This window comes from Equus asinus, chromosome 1 (genome assembly GCF_041296235.1).
Source record: "Equus asinus isolate D_3611 breed Donkey chromosome 1, EquAss-T2T_v2, whole genome shotgun sequence".
NCBI lineage: Eukaryota > Metazoa > Chordata > Mammalia > Perissodactyla > Equidae > Equus > Equus asinus.
In genome coordinates, this window is record NC_091790.1 from 159,019,796 (window position 1) to 159,038,706 (window position 18,911).

The 18,911-nt window shown below is 42.6% G+C and overlaps 1 protein-coding gene across 7 annotated transcripts in view; it reads left to right on the forward strand.

Annotated features, from left to right (window-relative positions):
- Positions 1-18,911, forward strand: part of CREB5 (cAMP responsive element binding protein 5) — a 396,047-nt gene that overhangs the window by 52,643 nt on the left and 324,493 nt on the right. For all 7 annotated transcript variants that reach the window (XM_014841040.3, XM_070511214.1, XM_070511188.1 and 4 more), the window contains one exon: positions 18,588-18,659. In XM_014841040.3, coding sequence (XP_014696526.1) covers positions 18,606-18,659 — 54 coding nt within the window. In that variant the 5' untranslated portion in view covers positions 18,588-18,605. The remainder of the gene's footprint in view (positions 1-18,587; positions 18,660-18,911) is intronic.

Sequence of the window (18,911 nt, forward strand, 5' to 3'; positions counted from 1 at the left end):
CGGTTTGCTGTGCATTCTTGCGCACGACTCTGGCAATTTATAGTCCAGATATAGCACCTCTTTACAAGACTCCATTGAGGATTTATGAAAATGGGTCACTGCTCCTGGTGATGTTTGCAATTCTTCATTTTCTTTCTGTAGACAGAGGAGGAGTTGCTCTTGGGGAGTGTTACAAAGTGTGCAGAAGTCACCCCAGCAACCTACCCATTTATCAGAATTTCTCACATTGCTCATTTCTTGGGGCTACTGTGTTGAAGCTGCTGTGCAAATGCAAATGTTCCCTAGGATGAGTGACAGAGAAAAGCCATCATCAGCCTAATGCCCATATCACGTTGGCCAGGGTGGCATCCTAGGAAAGAGGTCGGATTAATGAGAGAATATCCCAAAAGAAGCAGCAAATCTGCCTGGGGATGTTTGGTTTGTCCAAGAGAAGGGGGGCATGGCAAGCAGTTTGGAGTGGCCTGCAGGTACTCGAAACGGCCGTGTTAGAGATAGATTATATTTCTTCACAATGGCCCCTAGGATGGGAAAGAGCTCAGTGACGGCAGGTCATGGGCAGGTGGGGAGGAAGTGAAGGTGGGCAAGTGGCCTTCAAAGGTCATTATATCCTTCTGTGAGGAGCAGTTTAATTCAAGGGTCAGAACTCAAGAAGCTGTGGCAGAGAGTAGATCGAGACACAGAGCCTGGGGACCGAGCGGGAGGCAGTGCCTCATGCCCTGAACAGAAGTCATGAGCTGCCCGAGCCGGAGAGCTTACCAGCAGAACAGACACGAGGCTCTGAACTGCTGCAGCAGACACGCCATGGGCATGAGGTTCCGGGCTCATTTCTGGGATGGAGTTTACCCGTTTCAGGCTGCTTCCCAAGGCCAGTGCCAAGGCCTGTCTGCTGATGCTTCCGAGCATCTTAAAGACGGTGTTCGGTCCCTCACGGGCAAGTTCACCTGCTGCAGGTCCTCCAGCATATCTGCGCCGTGAGTTCTTTGGGATGTTCTTGAATGGACTAAAGCATCAGATGTGTGGTTGAACAAGATAACGCGACCTCCCGTGCCGTGAGGATGAGAGTAAGCTTTGCTTGGGTTTGGGACAAGAGACATGGAGCATGGGGTCTTCTTTGCCTAAGACCGAGGCAGATCCCTTCAACCAAGGATCAAGGGCAGAGGGTTGGGCAAGCACCGGAGTGGAACAGAAGGTGCTAAGAATAATAATTTAATTCCATTTTCCTAAATCCTGACTCCTACAGGTGAACCGAGGCACTCTCTTCTGTGCTTTCACAGTCTTCCTTGAAACTCACTTTTCGCCTCCCTTGAAGACCATTTGACAATAGTTAACATTTATTGAGAGCTTACCTTGTGCTAAATGATTTACAGGCAGCTTTTCATTCAATATTTACAACAAACCTGTAAGGTAGTTATTATTATTATTATTATTCCTATTTTTCAGCCAAGGGAACTGAAGTTCAGAGAAATTAAGTAGTGTGCCCAAGGACACACAGCTATTGATGGTAAAGCATGGAGAGAGAGAGGGTTCTGTGTTACTCTGAGTCTTGACCACTATGCTATCTCTTGGGGACTGTGTCTTTTTTCATCTAGGTCTCCCCAGTGCCTAGCATGGCTCCAAGCAAAAGAGGCTTCCAATAAAAATTGTGTTTGATAAATAAGTGGATGACCTGAGCCCCCGTGTGCTTCCACACTGTGTGACTACATACCCTAACAAACGTGCATGCACGCCTACTGAATCCACGTTCCTGGAGGAACACGGCAGAATGATGGCAGAGAAAACACTCACTGGAGGAATTAGCTCAGGCAATTAAGAGTTTGCTGTGTAGTCCTGAAATGATAGCTTGTGTTTAAATATACGGAAACAAATAAAAAATTAGGATCTTGATTTTTTTTTTGCCGCATAAACATCACAAGTGCATACATGAATAAAAATGAATGCCTCTGCCAAGGAATGATACAAGAATGCCATGCTATTCTTGCTTGTTATTTTTGTCACCATAAAATAAACCATATTTACATGATTATGCAACCATATGCTTTTCAGCAGTTTTAGCCTCAGATTTCATAATAGTAATAAAAGCTGGCAGTTACATAGTACTTACCATGTGCCAGGCTCTGTTCTAAATTGTTTACATGTGTTAACTCCTTTAATTCTCACATACTTGTATATCCTTATGAGGTAAGTGCCATTATTTTAAGATAGGAGGAAACTGAGGCACAGAGAGGTTAAGTGACTTATCCAAGGTCACACAGGTAATTAATGAAAGAAGCAAGCTTTGAACCCAGATACTCTTAAACACTACGCAGTTTTACAGAGCTGTGATTTGTTGAGTAGTCACTATATGCCTCATTCAGTCTTTACCACAACCTTGTGTGAAAAAGAACTGCTTTGTTCATTTCACAAATGAGGAAACTAAAATTCAGAGAGGCTTAGAAATTTTCCCAAGATGGAACTGATCACTACAAAGGGCAAGACAGGCTCGGGGACTCTGACAGTGTCCTTGCCATCATCACGTGCTTCTGGATGTATTTTTTTTTTATCTTACATTGAGTTTTTGATTTATTTTGTACACAACCAATCAATGTTCACAATAGGAAAAAAGAAAATATAGGTACACAAACATGCATAAATTCATTGCCCAGCTGCAGCCACTGTTAATCTGTTAATATTTTGGCATATATCCACCAAGATTTCCTATTTACATAAAATCACAAGTTGAGATAAAACATGTTTTGTCAATTACCAAAGTATTCTTGAGCATCTTTCAGTGGATAAACTGAGTCTTTACATTTAAAATAACTACTCAGCTCTATAAAAACCAAACCCAAACAAAGCAAATCTATCCTATTGAGAGGTAAAAATTATATTTGATGTACTTTCTCCACCCCAACGAAAATGTTCTTTTAACCACTGAATACAAAATATGGTATTTAATAGTCAAAGCAAAAAAAAGAAACCCAAAATAGTAGTTGAGATTGTCCTAAATTTGGTTGTGTGGGATTGAAAAGGCTACAGTGCCTTGTTTGAAAGGCAAATCAGTGTCTCTTCTGATAGAAAAAAAGTAATTATTAGGGGCCAGCCGGTGGCTGAGTGGTTAAAGTTCCATGCACCCTGCTTTGGTGGCCCTGGGTTCACAGGATTGGATCCTGGGTGCAGACTTGCTCCACTCATCAGCCATGCTGTGGAGGCGTCCCACGTACAAAATAGAGGAAGACTGGCACAAATGTTGGCTCAGGGCTAATTTGCCTCAAGCACAAAAAAAAAGAGAGGAAGATTGGCAATGGATGTTGGCTCAGAGCGAATCTTCCTCACTAAAAAAAAGAGTAATTATTATTATAATTATAGCCAATGTGTATGGTATATTCACTATATACCAAAAATTACTCTCTCTATTCTCTATTTATGTTCTATATGTAAAAATGAATTACTATTTATTTATATCTACATATAAATCTTCAAAACAAGCCTATGAGTAAGTATTATTTCCATTTATAGATGAGGAAATGTGCACAGAGAAGTTAAGTTACTTCCCCAAGGTCACATAGCCATTGTGTGAAACCAGGCAGTGTGACCTCAAGCTGCAACTAAAGTGGTGACTGAAAGAATTAACCCCTAGGTAAGTGTTTAGACTCTCATATTGTCAGCCTGTGTTGGCCGTGTCGCAGGGGCTGCTTATTCTTTCTTGTTTTCTCCCTACCCCTCACTCCCAGGACAACATTCTTGCTTTGGGGGGAAGCCTACATATTTATTTATGCATGAGACAGGCTGTGCTGTTTCGTGGATGAGAAGGTGAGCGCCTGCTCTGTCTGTTCCAGCTGCTGGATGCCTCTAACCCTCACGACAGCCAGAAGTAAGTTCCTGTGATCCTCATGTTTCCTAAGAGGACTGAGGAGCAGAAAAGGTAGCTGCTTGAAGTCCGTCCCTCCACGGCCTGGAATTCTTCAGTGCTTCTCTTTACTCTTAGAAGAAATCCTACTCTTGGATGATTCGAGGCCTGCCTGCTTCTCATCGACCCTGGGCCCCTCCCTCCCTCACGTGCTACCCTCCAGCCTCTGTGGCCTTCCTTCAGTCCCTCAGCCATGCCGAGCTCTTTGCTCCCATGGTCCCTTTACCAGGAACGCCGTCTCTTTTTCTCTCTTCAAATGGCTTATTTGCATGGCCTGCTCAGAGAGGTGTTCCTGACGTCCCCTTAAAAAAGTTCCCCTGTCCCCCTTTGTCTCTGTCACATCACCCTCTTTATCACTCTCAACAGACTTTCCAGAATGGGCAGTTGTTTATCCTGGTCACTTACTTGGTTCGCGTGCTTGTGGTTTTTGCTTCCTTTTGCTCCGTGAGAACGAGGACCGCGTCTGCCTCCTTCCCTGCTCTTTCCCCCACACCTCACGCAGTGCCTGGCCCTAGGACGACCTCCGGAGACATTTGCTAGAAGACTGACCAGTCTTCTGGAGGAAGACGGGGGAATAAGGGAAGAGAGTGGCCTCCTTAATACCCTCACCCTGCCCTGGGCTTGGGTGAATGAGGTTTGTGTGCCACGGTCCAACCTGGGACAGGAATGTGGGGCCAGCCGATGAGTGAGGACAGAGGCCGCTGTCCGCAGTCTGGAAAGGCCCGGTGCCGGCTTATTGGGCCCGATGTTCCTGGGAGTGTCTCATTGTCACCTTTGGGTGCATGACCCTGGCCCGTGGCAGGGGAGCCTCTCTTGCACTTTGAGGATTTCTGACGAGGGCTCTGGGTGTGCTTTTAACTGGCTTTGGCGCACTGTGGAATTTGGCTCTTGACAGCCTCATTTTTAAGAGACTATCTGAAGCCTGGTTTTGTTGTTCGTTTTTGCTTTCTTTTTCTTACCTTAGTTCATCAAATCGCCTGTTTCGGGGGTCATTTTGTCATTGAATAGGTTGGCTCACTGTCCAGGACTGACAGCAAGCATATTCTCTCATCTGAGAAGTCCTCTGGATTTTAGATGCCTGGAGGATGATCCTCTGTGGAGAGAAGCTTTCTCTCTTAGCCTCCACCTTCCCGAGCTTTCTTTGCATACTATTAGCAGGAGAGGCACGGCAGGGATGGCCTGGATGTGAGTACTGGTCTGAGTAGGAAAGCTCGAGAATAAAAGAGCTTGCATTTCAGGGTGCGTGCTGGTGAATTCTGACCTCAGTGTCCGAGGGCGTTGACGGGTAACTCTCGGTTTCCAATGAGAGAGGGAAGCGTTAATCTCGCCATGTGTGGGATGTGCCCCATGGGGCCGTGTTTTGTAGGCAGTGAAGTTAAGGCTTGCCCAGAAAAATAACATGTTTTCCTTGCCTGGTGCTTGAGCTGTTTGCCTGGTGACTGGCTGATTGGCGGTCTGGGAAGAAAGGAGACATTGGTTAACTTGGTGTCCGTAGGATTTTTTGTGCGTGTTTGTGTAAGTGGTTGTTTCTGTTTCTTTGGGAACAGTAGAGGACAGATGGAGAAATAACGATGGAACTGCTGCTTTCAACTTGTGTTCGTCGTCTTTGAAGCATCTTACAAACATTAGCTTGATGTCGCTATTTAAATAATTCCATTACTTCGAGAATACCAGAAATCCTTTGATGTAGGTATTGCAAAGGCGAGTAGGAAAACTGAAGGTTTTGGAAATAACTGGGAGTTTTGCCGTCCTGACTCATATTCTAACTGCTTTACTCGACTGCATTCCCCACAGAGGCACTTAGTGGAGAAGATAAATCAAAGCTGTATCTAATCAAGGCTTTCTTTCAGCCTTGATGGAAAATGCTTTTCTGAGATTAAAAATGCTTGATGCACAGGATGTAGTGGTACATGGAAGAGATATTTTCACTAAATAAAATTTTGACTACTCCCGAGCATTAAAAAACTCAAAATCTGTGGCCAGTCCCATGGTGTAGAGGTTAAGTTCGGTGTGCTCTGCTTCAGCAGCCCGGGTTCATGGGTTCAGATCCTGGGCGTGGACCTATACCACTCGTCAAGCCATGCTGTGGTGGTGACCCACATGTAAAGTGGAGGAAGATTGGCAACAGATGTTAGCTCAGGGCAAATCTTCCTCAGCAAAAAAAAAAAAAACCTCAAAATTTGTCAGGCTTTCCACACATCCAGACCTTTCCACACTGGGAGGTGACCTGCTTTCAGGGGCAGAGGTCTTGGGCTCTTCATCTTGAACTCACTGGGGTCCTGGGTTAGGAAATGTTGCTGTTATTGAGATGTCATCTCTCCACTTTCCCAAGTGGTTGAAATGACCAGATCTTTGATTGTGCTGTGACTTCCTTTCTTTTCACAGCTAACTTGCTCTTTGTGCTTTATTCAAAGTATTTTTATTAAATGGGATAGTTGGGGAATGAAAAGGAGAGGGGAAAAAAAGAAAAAATAAAGAAAAGCAGGAATGAGAATAAGCAATAAGCTGAAAAAGAGGAAAATATAATTTTCTAAAGAAAATTTAATAACAAAAGGAAGATTCAGTTTCTTTTTTGATAGCTCAAGTGGAGAGTGGATGAAAAAAAGATCATAATCTGTGTTAGTCTGATTTCTTTTTTTTTTTGTTAAAGATTGGCACCTGAGCTGACATCTGTTACCAATCTTCTTTGTTTTCCCCCTTCTTCTTCTCCCTAAAGCCCCCCAGTACGTAGTTGTATATTCTAGTTGTAGGTCCTCTGGCTCTGCTATGTGGGCTGCCGGCTCAGCATGGCTTGATGAGTGGTGCTAGGTCCGTGCCCAGGATCCGAACCGGTAAAACCCTGGGCTGCCGAAGCAGAGCACACGAACTTAACCACTCGGCCACAGGGCGGGCCCCCTGTATTAGTATGATTTCTGATGACCCAAGAGAAGCGTAAAAGTGCCTACTTATAAGAAGGTGCTGAGTTTCTCAGCATTCCAAGCTCTGCTCTTTTCCTACCTTCAGTGTGACTGGAGTGTGGTCTGCAAGGACAGAGTATCCAGGCACAGATCAGGGGGTGGACTTGCCTAGCAAAGGGCTTTACCTGCATTTCTGTGGTCAGGAGCAATGCTCCAGAAAGGTGAACACATTCATGTGCAGTTCTGGCTCTGGCTCCTCCGAGCCCAGGGCGAGGTGTCGGATGCTCCCTGGCTAGCTCAGCCAGCAATAGCCAAATTTATCCCAGGGTCAAGTGACCCATTACCCAAGCTTATAGGTCAGCTGATATGTCCCAGAGTTGGGGTCTGAACGCAGATCGGATTCAAAAGCACTTCTCAACATGACCTCTCAACTAGAAGGCAAAGAAATAATTCTACCTGGGAGACTACCCGTAAAAAGCTAGTAGATAAGGTTTTGCTTGATAATTGCCAGATTGTCAGAGAATCATAGAAGGTCGGGATCTCTTTAAAGATGATCACCTCCAACATCCTTGAGAACCTTTCATCTCTTTACACATGCTGTCAAGTGCAGACATAACTCCGCACCGTCCAGTACCTCAGCAGCTTGGTGTGTTTACTACAAAGTGACTGTCTGATAAAAACAGTAACCAACATTTTACAGCACTCTACAGTTTATGAAGTGCTTTTCACATATCATCCATTTGATGCTCCCAATATCCCTGTGAGGCAGGTATTGCTGATATTGTTTATAGTCTTTTTTTTTTTTGAGGAAGATTAGCCCTAAGCTAACATTTGCTGCCAATCCTCCTCTTTTTGCTGAGGAAGACTGGCCTTGAGCTAACATCCATGCCCATCTTCCTCTACTGTATATGTGGGACGCCTATGCCAGCATGGCTTGCCAAGCAGTGCCATGTCCGCATCCGGGATCCGAACCGGCGAACCCCCGAAGCAGAACATGCGCACTTAACTGCTGCACCACTGGCTGGCCCTATAGTGTCTTTTTATAGTGAGAAAAATAATGTTCAGGGCGTTAAGTAACTTGTCCAAGATCACACAGCTAGTGAGCAAGGGAACTGAAATTTAATTACTGATTTACTAATATAAAATCTGGTCCCCGGGCCACAGTGTTAGGTTTACCACAAATAATCCAGCTTTAATTATCAGGATTAAAAGGAAAATAAAACCTCAATGAAAAAGACAAACAAAAAACCTTACTTCTAGTACAACTAAGAGATTACTCCAAGGGGTGGGTGTCTGTGTGTGTTTGTGCATGCTCGCCTTGAATTGGCATCTTATTACCAGAAATACTTAGCTGTGAAAGGAGCTTATATGGTATTAATGTAGTTAATGGAACAGCCTTGTTTCCTCGTGGCCACCGAACTCCCACAGCACTTTGCTACAAGACGTTATGGCCTTTACAATTCTGCCGTCCACCATAGACATCCCTGCCCGCCTCGCCTCCCTCCTGGACGGCCAGTGCTGGGAGGCCAGGGGCTGTTTTGAGGTTCCTGCTCCCATCGTGGGGCCCAGCGTGTGGTAGGTGCTCAGTGCCTATGTGAGGAAGGAATGAATGAATGGGACCAGTGTCCTCGGTTTCTGATCCTGCCCCCGATCCATGCCGAGGTTGAAGCACTTTTGAACGAGTTGTCCGTGACGGGTAATCAATCACTGTCCACGGTCCACTTTCCCCGAAGCGCCTGGGAACAATGCCCTGTGAAGATGCTTCAGTTCCCTCGTTGAGCAGCTGCAGTTGGCCCCGTGTGGATCTGGGGGCCCCTCTTCCCATCCCCTCTCCTCCGCCCTCCCGTGCGCATGGCTCATGGCCTCCCTCCAGATGCCCCGGGGCGCTGCGCGCGCCCTTCCTCCCTGTCCCTCTACCTCTCGGACGAGTCCAGGATCAGGGGACTTCCCAGGACCCGACCTCCACCCCCTGAGCCAAGAGACCTCATTCATGCTGAGGGAGGGTCCTGGGTTTTGGAGGGCAGGAAGCGTGAAAACACTCCTCTTTCACTTTCCGTGCTGATTTGGGGTGTTGACTGACAAATGGTGCCGTTGTCTGGGGGCTGGGCCCCGGGGGAGAGGGAGCCGGCCCTGCGTCTGTTTGTTCATGGCGCGGACCTTTTGATGAATCGGAGTCTGGGACAGTGTAACCTCTCGTGGGTGGTGGTTCAAGGAAAAGGCCTTTTCTTTCCATGTCGTTTTTCCAGGGTGTTTTAGCGGATTTGCAGGCTTTAGTGAGTGACTCTTTTGTTTAATAGGAAGTTGAGAAAGACGTTAAGGACTTTTCTAGTCCCTGGAAACGATTTAGTGATCCTCAAAAATATAGCTTATTTCTGTGCTTTTAAAATACAAGTTTAATGATCCTTAGCTGTCGTGACTTTGCAGAGAGGCAGACCCGGATTATCTTATTCTGCTTCCTTGTGAACTCAGTATCCTCCTTGGGGTTACATTAGGGACTAGGCATCAGTTTAGGGCGTTGAGCTAGTTTATGGGCATGAAATAATCTCTATAATGTGTGTGAATATATACACACACACCCCCTGACTTCATAGTAAGAAAACTTAACAGGCCAAAAGAGAAAAAAATTAAATATATATGTATGTGTGTGTGTGTGTGTGTGTGTGTGTGTGTATGCCTATTAATACACTTTTGGCCTATTAATAAGCTTTCTTATTGAGAAGTTGGTTAGGAGGCCAATATTCCCCTAATAAGTATTCTATGAGCTGATGGCTGATGGGACCAGCGACATTAAAACAAAATTTAGAAGCTAGTGGTGTTCTCTACTTAAATGTAAAAAAGAAAAGAAAAACATGCTTTTTTTGATGGAGCTATCCTCAGCAATAATATAAAATCAACAGGCAATTATCAGGGCGAAAAAGCCTGTGGGCAAGAGCCATGTTTCTACGCTGGGCCAATGCTTTCTTTTGCTCCTGTTGAGTCAACACTGCTTAAAACGGTGTGGTCAGTTAACTGGAGAGTGGGGACTGGAGGTAGCCAAGCCAGGTAATTCATCTGAAAAAAGTCTACTCCAGCTTACTCATCTGTCTCCTCTATGGATTGAACCTGAAAGGGTATGCTTATGCTTGGTTAAAATTTTGGCCACAGTCCCCAGCCCTCCCTCGCTCTGAGAGGGAATGGTAATTTCACATACCTTTTTGAATATTCATAAAGTTTTTATTGGCATCGAATCGAGCCTCATCCTAAGCTTAACTTTCTTGGGGGTTTTTCGGGGCTCTGTGAAAAGTATACAAAGGTGGCTATGCATTTAGTCCCTTATTTCCATTTTCTCTCCTGTATGCTGACTGTTAAATTATTGTCTCACTCTTATTATTGTTCTTATTCTCATATCCTTTTTATCTGTAACCTGGGTGGCGTGGGCCAGGGGGCTGTGGGTGCAAAAGCTCCACTGTTGGCAGTTGGGCCAGGAGACTTTGGTGTTGCACAGGGCTGCCCACTCTGAGTATTTCACAGCCTTGACCCCCCACCCATTAAATGCCAGTGGTGACCTCTAGTGATGGTGGCAACTAGCAATCGGCTTCCCCTATTCCCAAATCCCCTTACTGGGCCATGCAAGGAAATGATGCCACCTCTAGGAAGCTGGGTGAAAATATGCCTTTTGCTGGTATTTAGAAAGGAAACGTTATTAGAATGATGGCAGAATCTTCAGGGGACAGAAGATTTTTGCCTTAGCATGGCCTTTCAGTGACCTGCTAGTGCTGTCAAATGTTCACATGCTTGACATTTGAAGCATAGTGTGTTAGGAATCTGAATCAAGTCTTGGAGTGTATTTTTACCTTGTATTCAACTGACACCATGATATGTAGCAGGCTCTGAACACAACTGCCGGCTACTTTAGATAGAACTTGGGAACGCCTAGCTTTCTTCTGGAGTCAAGGGGAAAAAACACCCAGTTTGATATGATCATTCTCAAACGTCTTTTAATAGTAAGTCAGTAATAGTAATCTTAAGATTTAATAGTAAGATGAAATAGCTTCTTACCAGGCCCTGGAGAAAGTGGAGAGGTCTGGAATGCTCTCCACCATGTTTATACACAGTCTTACGTTTTTATAGCTCAGATTCAAGCAGCAGAAGAAAACTCTTCAGATGTTTTGTTAAAGATCACTTCAGCCTATACATTTGTTGAACCAAACATATATTGTTGCTGGAGATACAAGGATACTTATAGAGAATAAAGATACAAAGATAACAGTTCTCTCCAATAGAAATCATTTGAATGTGTGAAAAGAAAACCAAGACTAGAAAGTTGTGATTTTTCAGAATATTTTAAAATATTCATTTTACATAAAAGCAGTTTAAAAACCAATGCACCCCAAACATACTAAAAATTATCCAGAGGTAGAGTAGTCCCATTGAGAATGTGTTAGAGTTCTAAAGAGGCAAATATTACTACAGTAGAGCAAAAAAGGAGAAGAACTGTGTTGCTGACTTTTTCCCGATTTTCTAAAGGCAAGCTGCTTTTGACCAGGATGAAGAATATACCCATTTAATTTCTTTGCTATCATAGTTTTCCTGTCAGGATTTCATGAGGCAATTATTTTAAATTGCAATAGAAGACTTTCTGGAAAGGTAAAGATGACAATGTCAGTGAAACCCCTGATCAACTTGTTCCACTGTTACTTTTTTTCTTTTCTTTCCTTTTCTCTTCACTTTGTTCGGATCTGGGGCAGGTAAGAAGAGAGATTTCCCTCCGTTCAGCATGTCTTCTGAGGTCGTGCTCAGTCCCATTAGAAATAAATCAGGTGACTTGGTTACATTCAACATTTCCTTCAAAACCTGAGAATCTCTCACTAGTGTTTTGTTAACCACACACATATCAAATAAACTTTTCTTAGAGATAGGGTGTGTCCTGCAAAAAATGTATTGTGCTAGATGGGAGCAAGAAGAGTAACAAGGGCCTGAATACACACAGGAAGGCACAGACACACTTACTACAGCGACTTAGCCAACAAAAGACCTAATGCCCAACACCCAGGCTGAACAAGTGTGTTTGGAACTATCGAAACCGCAGATAAGAAAGCTGTAAGACAGGATTGTGTGAAACATACGTAGAAATTAGCCAGTAACTTTAAAAAGAGGCCTCAGCTCCAAAGAAACATATGGAAAACTTAAAAAAAAGAAGAGAAGAAAGAAAAAGGAATTTAACATATGAAAACCCAATCGCACTGGAATGTTTTTTCATACACAGTATAGACACCACATAGATAAAACCACAAACCTCTGCAGAAGTCCAGGAGAGGACGTGAGCCCCCCGCACTCTCTCCTGTTAGGGCCTCCATCGGGAAGTAAGGCCCCGGTGAGTTTCCAGAGACAAAAGCCGTTTGGAAATCCTTCCTCCTGGGACGAGTGGGCCTGGTTTGAAGAGAACTCTGGATGGTCCCTCAGCATGATGCAGTGTGTGAAACAAGACCCAAGAGGTCTTTGATTCAGGTTGTGAGATTCTGAACTTTTGGGATCCCAGTGGGTGGTGAACATCTTTTAAGGACAATGATTTTTGTGTTTGGATGGAATTGTAGTTGAATAACTGCGGTGGTCCATGTAAAATTTAGGACTTCCGGGGAAGAGTTCTGGCTGTAAACTGCCCAGTCACACACCCCATTCTCGCCAAGTTCGGCTGAAATTTTCACTTAGAAGGTCCAGTGCCTCTCTCGGTCTTGTTCCCTGTGTAAATCTCTGGTTTGAAAACTTTGCAGCATTTAAGGCGTTTCAAGCTTGAGGGCTGAAATGTCACTTTAAAAGCAGGGTTAAAAAGGTCACACAGCTGCAAATAATAATAGCCCAATGAAATTCAGATTCTAGCTGCAGCCTGCTTCAAGAATAACACTGAAACAGGAAACAAGCTTACTAGATCTTTTTACCAGTAAAGCTAGTAAGAACACATCTGATAAAATGTGTGTGCGTGTGAGAGAGAGAGACAGACAGACAGATACACATACACAAAGAGAGACAGAGAAAGACATACATCACAAAACAAATAAAGACACAGAGAAATAGACATATGAAGAGAGAGAGAGAATTTGAGAGAGAAGATAGAGAAAAACAAAGACAGTGGGAGATACGCACAGAGACGCAGAGAAGGATACAATGACACAAAATAATCCATTTTTTTGGACTGAAATTCAAAGGTGTTTTTGATTTGAAATTGTGATATTCAAGTTTGAAAAATAAAGATATATTTGAAATAAAAGGATTTACTTTTCTCTTGTTTTGCAATTAGATTCCTTTATTTTTTCAAATCATGTCTCTTTGAATGGTCTTGTTTTACAAAAATGGTCCTGTTTTACAGATAAGCATATAAGATAGTGAAAGATACAGTGTCCCTCCCAAAGAAGTAAGTCTTTGCCCTAAATTAAATATGTAATTCCTTTCCAACAGCTAGCCATGTGTTGGAAGAACTGTCTTGCACCCTTGCTTTTAAAGTAGAATCAGGCATCTTAGAATAAAATAAGTTAGACTGTGTTGTTGGTGAATTTGTGTTGGGTTATTGTTGTGTGTGGCTCTTTGCCTTTCTGACCAATACATTGAGAGAAATATTTGCTTTTTTTTCAGAAACACAGAGTACACATTGGCTGTGCCCTTAACTAATTTAGTTAATAAACAACCTTTGCCCACAGAGACAAAGTAAGACTGATCTGGACTCTCACACAGTGTGGCTAACTCAGGGGCCTTCTGTTTGTCAGCTGTCCTTGGTGCGTTAGGAAGGACCAGTTTCCTCCTCGAGAACCCTTTTTGGCAGTCTAGTAAGCTCACCAACGTAGCAAGGTCTGTTTCACGCGAGTCCTGCCAAGAAGGCCCTTTCCACACTCACAGTAGGGCAATAAAAGCCAGCAGATGTTGTTAACATCACTATTAAAAGTCAAGCCCCCCTTTCAGATCTGTAACGCATTCACATCCAGACTAACAATACCAGAGCTGATGGGGACGTATCAATATTATTATTAGTGCTCGTTTATATTTAGATTCAGTTTGCAGCTTTGGCATTCCCATAAATTACGTTATTGATAAAAGTGCATGCCAGATTTTCAGATTCAAACATTTTTAGTGTCTTCCTATTCCAAATCCCATGTCACTGGATGACTCTCTCTGCTTTTATTGCGGGAGATTTGTGCCATCCCACGAAGACTGGAGTTTAAGGTTATCTAAAGATCAGTGATGGCTTCCCATGATTTGGAGAGGCAAGCGTCACTCTTGGATGACTACAGCAAACCAGATGATGTAGGGTTTTTCCCTTTTGGGCTCAATTGTTTCCCTTAAGTTTCAAATATATATTTATAGTATTTTGTGTAGACTATCCAAGTTTTTAGTAATATTTGTTTTTTTGTGATATTTGCCCTTCATGAAATGATGATTCCAAGTATATCCCTCAATGCCTGGCAAAGCATTTGAATGGATTGCATCAGCCATTGTGGAACATTTCCCATTTTAGACCAGGAGGAATTTGTGGGGTCAAACGCTGAACAATGAAAGAGATTCTTGCTCATTGTGAAGCCGGAGGAATCCAGTGGCAGTGGAGGGTTTGAATTGTAAATCAAGCCTGTCATCTCCTTGTCAACTACTAAAAACTTCGGCTCACTTTCTGCACTATGAGGGTTTGTGATTAGAGTTTGGTGTTGTTCTCCAAAACTTTGAAGGGAAATAAGACTCATGAGGCATTTGTTCTAAGTGAGCCTTGAATCTGAACTTTGGAAAAGAGGAACGAGAAATAGTATTATTTAGAAATTCTTAAATGATTAGATAGTGCCTGCCACAGTTATAACGGTATCTAACCAAAGTGATGGGGTCATTCAGTGTTTCTCAAATGTGCTCTGCGGGGGTCGTACGCAGCCCACTCGTGGCTAATAGACTGGACTTCAGTGGTTTCAATGTTTGTGACAATGTGAGCAGACTGAATTCATAATGAATTAATATATTTACACGTGAAATTTAATGAAAACTAGCTTGACCTCATAGTTTTTACCAAAAGCAACTTTGAGTTTTTTCCATTAAATCTGGTGAGATTTCTTCTCTGACCATAACCGGGAACAGGTGGAATGAGTGGCCTGCACAACCTCTGGCCTTGCTGAAAACTTGGTTCAGGGCCAAAAAGTTTGAGAACCACTGCCTTAGGAGTAGAAAAAAGGCAAGTTGTTTGGGATGGTTTATTGTGATGATTCAGGGTTCATTATCCATTCCACAAATATTTATCGAACGCCTACTATGTCAGCTCTGTGCAGTGGAGCCTGGGGTATGGTGATTGCCAAGCAAAACTTAGTTCGTTAAAACATCCCAGCTAGTAAAACGACTGCATGGGAAATGAGAGAAGGAGGCCTGACTGCTGAGGACCAAATGCAGAACAACCTGGCTAAACTCAGGTCTGAGTAATTTGCCCCATATTTGATGGATGATAAAAGAATATACACAGGGCTTTAGTAGGAGTCTGTTTGAGAGAATAATTATTACAATATGTGCTAGAAAAGAACCGTAATAATAGATCATAAAAATAGATCATGGCTTTGGACTAATACACCAGACCAGATCATAGTAGTTGGTAAAAGGAATGAAGCCTGCGTGGTGGAGTCGTACCATTTAGTAAGCGATCACAAACACCCACACAGAAAGGAATGAACAAGGGCGTGCTCTCCACAGAGGGCTAAATGTGGGAACTGCAGAGCATCAAAATAAAGCAATTGAGGTTCACACACTTATATCTACACTCCCACTCACCTCAGCGCTTATTAATCACTTAAAACTCATTTTATTTTAGCAACTGCCATTTACCTTAGGACTTTTATTCCAGTATTACGTTGCCCAAACATTTGGTCCATGGGATCCATAGCATGTAATAACTTGATACAGATCCATTTATGTTTAAAAAATAAAATACTAAAATGACAGTAGTAATTCAGTTGAACATATTGATGACTGAACTCAAAACTATTTGAGGGCAGACTGTGTTTCTCTGATCAGTCATGTTCCTCTAAATGTAACATGCGTACTCTGAAGGCTCAGTAAGACAGACTAAAACTACATGGCTGGACCTTGTTCTGTCTCCAGATTCCACAGTATTTGCCACAGCTCATATGTAGATTGGAACCAATAATTAAGATAACTAATGTTGATATCCAGCAGAATTGCTGAACTATTACATTATGGGCTTGAATTTACAGGGAAAGTCAGCATTTTGGTGGACTAGGTTTTGGGATAGAGTTGTGATTATGGTAGAAAAATACTTTCTCTTCATACTTACCTTGTAGAGACTGGTCAATCTCTTTCTTCACTTGGGCTTATTAATGAATCTCTTTTAACCTTCAGTGGTAACACTTCCAATCTTGACTACTTCTATTAGTTGGACAATAATCTAATTATTATCACTAATGACTACTTTCAGATGTAGGCCCTAAATATAGTTATATGGAACTTTCTCATTTTATTGTCATGTCATCTTGGTGTTGGTTAGTAATATAACTAGTATTGGCATTCTTTCCTTACTTAAGCAACTAAAGCTTTTACGTGGTGTCCAAGAAAGAATCACCTTATAGCAAATTCTCTTTTATAAATGGAGAATAGTTAATATTAAAGTGACATTTCAGTAACACTTGCCCACAGACCCTCCCTGCCTCCACACACACAGTTAAATACACACTTTTCTGCATGATTCAGAAATGTCTTACAGGCCTCTTAACTGATCAGTGTGACACAGCAATGAAGGAGCTGAAGACTGACACTCATACCCCTGTTGTAAAGGAGGGGAAACTGAGGCCTGAAGTGATTACAAGACCTGGCAATGGTCAGACAGATCATGGCCACAGAGACAGAAAAGTTCCAGGAAAGCATTTTTAAAAATTTACTAGAAAAACAAGGCATATTTAATTAATGGATAACCCACTTACTCTGTTGTTTATTCTATCTTAGATCAAAATCATGTTCTCAGCTTTAAAGTCTCCCTTCATTTTGGGGCTTAGACGTAAGTTGTCAGCATTCACAGGGGAGAGGAGCAATGTTCTCTGATAGGTGATGGCAAAATCAAACGAATAATGAGATAGGAGACGTTATTTTAGTTGCTCATGGCTTTCCTCAGACAAGGGCAAGTGGAAAGCTCCTAAAGCTATTTGTGGGATTTTTCTTCTTTAGAAAGAATATAATAGAGTAAAAGAGTTAGAATATTTACTTAGAATTGTGTTTAGAATGTAATAGAGTAAAAGAGTTTAAACAATATGCCTGATACAGGAAAGCTGTAAAATTATACTAAGTTACTGTATAGATGGGTGACCAGTGGGAAGTCATTCCAAATGGGGAGTGAAAAGGGCATTACTTGGTGAAAATTGTACGATGTGGAGGAATTGTGTTGTGAGCAGAGCTTACATTTTAAAATTTGTTTTGTTTTTTAGTATCTGAGGAGGAGTGTTATCTAAGGTGAATCTTTTCATTTTGTGTTTCAGAAAAGTGAAAGTATGCATCTATTTCCCCAGAAATAGTGTGAAATATATCAGTGTTTGGGGGAAGGGTATAATGACATGCAAATTAGAATTGGCTTTTTTTTTTCCAGGATAATAAAGCTTCCTTGGATCGAGGGTTATATTCCAAGGGTGAAGGTGGCTTGGGACTCCTTTGGAATCACCAACAAGTAGCATTTTAAGGAAGCCAATTGCTTTCTGTGCTTAGAGACAAAGCAGGAGGTTTTAGTCCCATAACAGAGCCGTGTCCCTCCAGCAGCCCATGTAGCCTCTGTAAACTCAACTCTAAAATTAGCAAAAAGTATAATTTAAAAAATGACTTAAATTGTGGAACTTAAATTTGCATAGTCCTTAAGATATTTTTGAAAATTTTATGTCACTCTATAGATTAGTAACCACAAAACCATACATACTGTACTTTTACTGGCTTTTGGGGGGATTTGCAAAGGTAATTTTGATTATGATCAATTTTTGCCTAATGAACTTACCTAAGAACCACCTATAGAAGAAAAGACTGTGCTCTAATTTAAGATGGGACTAGATCCTAACATAAAGTTTCTCCCTGCAAAGCTGCCTTATTCCAGATAGCTTATCTAGATCAGAGGAGCAGTAGCCTTAATCTAATATTAATTTTAAGTTAGCCTGTAAAACCAAATGAACGAAATATCCGAGGTAATGCTTTTTGCATTTTCTGATTTCTATTTACCCCTGCATAACTTGGATAATTTCTGTTGAGGTATCATGGAATGCCTGAGATGAAGGGGAATTTAAGACCATGGCTCACCACCAGGGGCATTGCTAAGCTGGCTTCAGAGCTAAGTTTTGTCTCTTGGTCATACTGATGGTTGGTGGGGTGATCATGGGTGAATCATATAACCTGTTATCAGGGTTGGTCCTCACATTGATGGTTACCTGCTTCCTGCCTCTTCTCTTACTGTCCTAAGTAGCCAACCCCAAAGGACCTGTGTAAGCTTTGCCTTGGAATCTTCTCACATAGGTGGGGACCTACCTGGTAATAACACCCACCAGGTGATTTTCCACGGGCAGGATTTCTGCTGCAACAGTCCCATGATACTTTTCTTCAAAGTGTAGCAAATATGCACTCGAGAAACATAACGGGAACTCGGACTGCAGGGAGAATAATGAACTTCAGCATGGCGGGACCCGTGTTCATGTTCATGTTTTTCTCATCTAATTTGGGAATTGGAATAGAGAGGGGGCTCCGAGTGATTGCCTTTCTCGTGCTTCTCAAGTAGAAGCAGGAAATATTCATGGATTTCTGTTTTCCTTCCTCCCTCTGCCCCGACCCTTCAGATTTATGAGGAATCCAAGATGAATTTGGAGCAGGAGAGGCCGTTTGTCTGCAGTGCCCCAGGCTGCTCCCAGGTGAGTGTGGGGGTCTTCAGTTCTGGCATGCAGGGGATGCACTTACCTTCCAACAGGGAAGCAACTGTCACTTGGCAATCATGTCTGCTGTGGGCTTTCCTTCCTCACCAAGATACCTTCAAAGTTCCCCTTACCACCGTCATCATCATCATCTTCATCACTATTATTATTTTCCACTTTGAATAGTTTGAACCGCTTCCCTCACAGCCTCTGACATATGTTGGTGTTGGCCATTTCCACTGATAACTTTCC